Source organism: Triticum urartu, unplaced genomic scaffold, assembly GCF_003073215.2.
Source record: "Triticum urartu cultivar G1812 unplaced genomic scaffold, Tu2.1 TuUngrouped_contig_6871, whole genome shotgun sequence".
In the NCBI taxonomy this organism is placed as follows: domain Eukaryota; kingdom Viridiplantae; phylum Streptophyta; class Magnoliopsida; order Poales; family Poaceae; genus Triticum; species Triticum urartu.
Window position 1 is genome coordinate 1 of NW_024117667.1, and position 6,025 is coordinate 6,025.

Genomic DNA, 6,025 nt, shown 5'->3' on the forward strand with positions numbered 1-6,025 from the left:
TTCGAGTCTGTCGAGTGGAACACCTCCAAGTCGATTGAAAGATGATTTCTTCTGGAGATGTCCTTGGGTAGGTCAGTTTGGACAGGTCCATGCCCCTACCCTAGGTACATAGCTTCATCAGCGCCGGCGAGCAGAGGTGACGCGAGGTGGATGACGGCTCGATCCAGCTGACTTGGGGATCTCCAGCTCGAACGCGTGGTCGGGGAGGAAGTAGAAGTCGTCGGCGGTCCTTCTGGCGCTGTCCTAGGCGACTGGTCGCGGTGGTGGTGCGACGACGGCAGCGAGCACGTTGGGTGAGGGAGAAGTTGCCCCCCGATCCAGATCGGGGGGAAGAGGAGGCGAACGTGGGGGGGGGGGGGGGTGGGGGGCCGGCCTAGTGGGGTGGCCGACGGGGCCGGCTGGGTCGAGGCCCAGTGAGGGCTTTCTTTTTATTTTTTGTTTGTTTGTTTCTTTCTATTTTGTAATTTCTTTTCTTTTTATTTATTTTCTGTTTTATTTCTAGTTTCTTTTTCATTTAGTTTTTATCTAATATTAAAATGATCCCTAATTTAGTAATACATTAAAACCCACTACAACAATAGGTTTTACCCCAAAGCAGTTTAGTTTAGTATTTTGTTAATTATAAAAGCATTTAAATATTGGTTTTTGCTACTGTTTTATTCACCTAAGGGTATTTAATTTTTTTTATAAAAATGTGGTTTCTTAACCATAATTACCTATGCATTATTTGGCACGTTTAGAGCATTTTAGTTTTAATGTTTGGAAACTTTTATTGTTTGACTTTATTTTTAAAATTTGAACTGGGTTTCGAACTGACGCGAGATTAGCAACAATAATCGAGGTGACATGACATCATTAGCGGAGGTTACTGTAGACAAGGACTCTGATAATTGTCACACATCAGGTACTAGCACATGGCAAATCAAACGTTTTTTAGCAAGCTTAGTTAAGCAAGGATGATAACTTTAGGTTGTAAACATGACAACTTCCTGCTTCAATTTATTTTTGATAGAAACTTGCAGTGTGTCGTTGAAATTTGTCATCCATGCATGACTGAAATTGTCATTGAAAAACGTCAGAGCCGGAGTGTCACGCACCTGGCTGTGGCACTTTCATTTGGGAAAAACAATGGCATGGATTCAACATATACAAATCACGTCACAAAATCTCAAACAGAAATTCGAATCTATCTCCGAAACAAAGACAAAACTAACTATGAATTCAGCCATATCTACGTGGATACTCTGGCTGCGCCGAACACCGGGGAAAACAAGACAAGAAGGCGTATTCCGCGTTTACGTGTTCGCCGGAACGGCTCTTCTTTATCCTCTCGCCGAGCAACCGACGCCGTCCACTCCGGCTTCGCCAGTTCGCCTCCTTCGCCGTCGCCATGGCCGACGCTAAATCCCAAGGCCGAGCACCGACTACCGCTCCCGCTCCCGCTCCCGCTCCCACATGGGCGCAACGGACCGAGGCCCTGACACACATCCTGACCCACCCGTCCCACTCGCCGTCGCTCCACTCGCAGCTCTTCCTCGCGTCCCGCGTCCCGTGCCCACCTCGGGGCTCCTCCTACCCGCCTTTCCTCTGCCCCGGCGCGTCGCTCCTCCGGTGGGCCCTCACCTCCGTCTTCCTGCCCCGCGCCGCGCGCCTTGGCCTGCCGCCTTCGTCCTGGCGCTCCCGGTGCCCCTTCCAGCTCCCGCCGCCGCTCGTGCCCTCCGCCGGCATCGAGCCGGCACCGGAGCGGTGGACCGAGGCCGAGCTCCGGGGGTACGCGCAGCGGCGGCGGGCTCGGAGGGGGCCCATGAGGACGCGGCCGCCGGTGTCCATGGCGGGGGGGGGGCTGACGACCGTGCCCAACATCGTGATCATCGTGGTCATCATGCGCGAGCTCTTCTGGGTCCGGCCTGGCCGCTTCTGAGCCATTCAGGTAAGCGGATGCTCACGCAGCCGTGCGAGTTCTTCAACTGTGGACTGCGGTGCACTGACATTGTGTGATAGTAGCATATTTGTTATACAAAACAAATCGTCGACTGCAGCTTGCGAAATTGTGACACTATTTCCAGCGTCTTCCAGTTTGGGTAGAACTTGTTAATGCAGTGTTATTTGTTACTCGTACAACTTTTAGCTGCAGATGTTGCTCAACTAGGCTTCTCCAAAGAGAAAGCATCCAAGTCTGAGATAGATGCTGCGATCACCTGTTTTAGCTGCAGATGTTGCTGAACTAGCCTTCTCCAAAGCACAAGTCTGGGACAGATGCCGCGCTAACCTGTTCAACTGTTCAGCGAGAAACAACAAATCGATGTATGCTAGTGCAATTCTAATACATTTTGTCTGTCATGCTAGTAAGACCCTTGTGCAATGCTAATAAAACAGAAGTTAAACATAGTGTAGTAGTAAGCTATAACTTTTTATGTTTATCAAGTATGGACTATGGACAAAGGATGTAGTTACTTATTATATGCAAGACATATTGGGAGTCATAGGCCAGCCAATATGAAGGTTATGATATCGAGGTCCGCTCACAAGATTCGATGAGCTTTGGCCGTTTGGCGTAAATAGGTAGCCATTGTTTTGTGGATTTGGATTTTGACCTAGGTGGTGAAGATTGGAGATTGGCGGAGGGGATCAGGCGACGGGAGACAGCAGGAGCTAGGAGGTGATGGGAGAGTGTTGCTTGCTGCTATGTTCATAAATTTTACATGGCCCTTTGTGAGGGCTGAAATGAGAGTGTCTGAAAAGTAAAAAAAATAAAAAATCGAGGGAAGAATGTCTGAAAAGTAAAAACTAGTGATATCAGATAGGGAACTCTGCCTATGTTGTCTCAACATAGCCGGTCCCAAGCCCGGGTAAAGGAGGAGGGTTGTGATAGGCTTGGCGAGCCAACGTAAAAACTCAGCCACTCTTATGGAGATGAAACCCAAAAGATCCGGAATGATGATATACGAGATAGAGTTGGGGTAGCACCAATTGAAGAGAAGCTTGTCCTACATCGTCTGAGATGGTTTGGGCATATTCAGCGCAGGCCTCTAGAAGCTCCAGTGCATAGCGGACGGCTAAAGCGTGTGGAGATTGTCAAGAGAGGTCGGGGTTGACCGAATTTGACATGGGAGGAGTCCGTTAAGAGAGACCTGAAGGATTGGAGTATCACCAAAGAACTAGCTATGGACAGGGGTGCATGGAATCTTGCTATCCATGTGCCAGAGCCATGAGTTGGTCGCGAGATCTTATGGGTTTCACCTCTAGCCTACCAGAACTTGTTTGGGACTAAAGGCTTTGTTGTTATTGTTGTTGTAGAGATATCAGATAGGGGTAATGTGGCACCACAGTATGCCACCTATGGGAGCAGCGAGAACTGATAATTCTTATTGAAGTGCATGTTGTAGATGCATATTAGCTTTATTAGCCATCTTTTTCGAGTCTGCAAGTTAGTTACAGTGATTTTCTGTATTACTGAATAGGACTGATGTTTGGTGCAGGATCAGGAGGCACATGGATCTCAACTGCTCCATCAAGCACCTGGGTCATCTTATGCATTTTAGGGCGTGTCGCTTGCTCCTGTCATTGCAGTAGTTGGAGTTCCCTGGTTCGATCACTTGCCATACTCAACCTATTTACAGGTTGACTCCACACACCGCAGTGCCACTGCCACAAACAGCTGGACCCTCTTCATGTCAAGGGAAGCTGCCTTGTCTTCCAGCACCAGAAGATTGATATATCCAGCCCAGTCCGTTAGAATTGCTCTATCCTCATGAGATATTTCTTGTTCAACATTTTACCTGCAAGATATGAGCTCCAAAAAGGGTAGATGAGGGGAAGGTTTACAAGGATAGAGCGTCCATGGAGCAAAAGAGGTCCCAAGGACCCAATAATATGTCTTGTCTTTCTTCCGCTTGTCGTGTCATTGCTAATCTCAGATCAGGAGCTGCTGTTCTTTGGCACGTTTAGATACAGTGTTCTGCTCATGGTGCTTTTCGCCTTTCTGTTAGACAGCAGCAGCTCCTTCCAGCAATGAACTTGGTGAAATACCAGACTGCCAAAAAACAAAACTTGGTGAAAAAAAGTGCAGAAACAGTTCAACATGCACATCTCATGCAATTATCCTGATTGATAGTGTACTTGTGCTCATGGCAGCAAGAGCCCAGTCCACAGCTATCACTGAAAGTAGATCAAACTGGTTGGATGTTGAATGATGTTCATCAAAGTCACGACTCTGGGCTTGGACGTCTGCTTGGCACCCTCTGTACTTCTGCTGATCAATGAATGCATAACATGTTGGGAACTGGCAAATGGCAACCCACCTCTGGTTCCTGGTCCAGTCAAATCTGCAGTACCTGTGCTTTAATTTTGTGTTGAACTGCTGTGGTACATGTTCAGCGTGCATACTCTGCTTGCATCTCCTGTTACAACGATGTTGCAGATGCCCCTTGAGATGAAGTTGCAGGAACGTTCCACTGGATGCTCGCTGCTGCCATCTTTGGTAGATGCATCGCCGGAATTCGCCATCTGTTTCAAGCTGGGACGGTGGTGGTGGTCTGCCATGCAGGTCATCTCCACATATGTGATGCTGGCACGGTGAAGTACTACCAGCTGTGAGCCGCTCCTGACGATGTCACTGGACCAAGACGAGCTGTATTGGTTTCCACAGAGTGCAGCCACAGCGTAAAACACGGGGTCTCTCTCATAATCTTGCACATTGAGGAGAAGCCTGCCACCGGTGTTGTCTGTCGCCATGGGCCGGCTGCAGAGTTTTATCCCATGGAGCATTGTTAAGCACTAGATTGGGCAGGTCGGTATTGGCCGGGTTGGTGAAGGTGTCCAAACCAACTGCCCTGGTAAGCACAGTCTCTGGTGTCTGTCGTAGGATGCACAGATGAATCTGGGATTCCAAAGCTCTGAGTGTGCTGAAGGAGCCACCCAAACTGTGCTTCAACTGGCATTCGCATGCTGTAGGTGGTGTATCAAACGATGGCCTTGCCAAACCAGAGGGTGACAAGCGAGCCAAAGGTTGTGTTGCGCTGATGGAGCACTTGAGGATGAGCATCTTACAAGGAGGATGGAGAATTCGGGAGCCACCATTTCTCTTTGCTAGTTGCAGCAGCTCTTGCTTGAGGCTGTAAACCTTCCACATTATCAGGAGCATGGTTGATTTAGACCATCAAGTTAATCTATTGCCTAATATACTTTCTGGAAACGCGACAAGAACAAATCCTTCACTGGCTTAATCGTTTGAAGCTTTTTCCTCTCCAAACAATGGTTGATTGCCCGAAGGCTGAGCTACTGTAGTATGTTTTTTTTTTTGGTTAGAAGGATAGGGGTTTCCCCGGGCACATTTTATTGAAACGAGGCCAGCAGAAAACAGAAATCATGTTCAGTGTGCTGTCACACACAGCCACAAGTACAGGTAAAATTCCAGGTAACAAAGACCTATCCTATTACAAGCCGAGGAGCTGCCAGCATTTTTGCAAAGCTGGCCCACACACAGGATAGTAATCACGAATCTGGAGTCTTGCCTTCCATCCAATGCAGGGCAATCGCTTGACGAGGGCTTCATCCTGCCTGAACGAATTGGTAAGCGTCAGACTTTGGTGCAGCTCAAGACCTCAAGTACAATCAAGGCTCCCGCCAAGGGTTTCCGCTGCAGGCAAGACGCAGCAGTTGTTCGCGTATGTGTTCCATACTCCTGGTGCGTGTGATCCTCCGATTTCTCCAGCTGAGTAGGTTTGCACAATCTTTTCTGGCAATGCATGGTTGAGAGTAATCTGTCCCATACATCCAACGAGCCTTTTCATCTATTGCCCTGGAAACAGATAGCATTGCGATAGTTCGAAAGAGTACATGATAAAGCAGCAGAAATCAACATTGCAGGCTGTGAGGGTGGAAGTGGATCCTCTCGATTACTAGCAATTCCACTCTCAGGATTCGATATGGTAACGATTACAGGGAGGATTACACGAATGGGGAACTAGGGTTCATAGCCAGCGAGAAGGAGGAAGGGGAATAGAGCCGAGCCGCCGAAGCAGTG

At 48.5% G+C, this 6,025-nt stretch overlaps 1 protein-coding gene and 1 long non-coding RNA gene across 2 annotated transcripts; both read left to right on the forward strand.

Annotated features, from left to right (window-relative positions):
• Positions 1–1,285: 1,285 nt before the first annotated feature.
• On the forward strand, positions 1,286–2,116 carry LOC125531193. The gene has a single exon (XM_048695602.1). It carries the CDS (start codon positions 1,391–1,393, stop codon positions 1,919–1,921), a length of 531 nt encoding a protein of 176 aa, XP_048551559.1. The 5' UTR covers positions 1,286–1,390; the 3' UTR covers positions 1,922–2,116.
• A 12-nt stretch (positions 2,117–2,128) lies between these two features.
• On the forward strand, positions 2,129–5,394 carry LOC125531194. Its single transcript, XR_007293119.1, has 2 exons — positions 2,129–2,304; positions 3,480–5,394. It is a non-coding gene; the product is annotated as an uncharacterized LOC125531194 (long non-coding RNA).
• Positions 5,395–6,025: the final 631 nt, after the last annotated feature.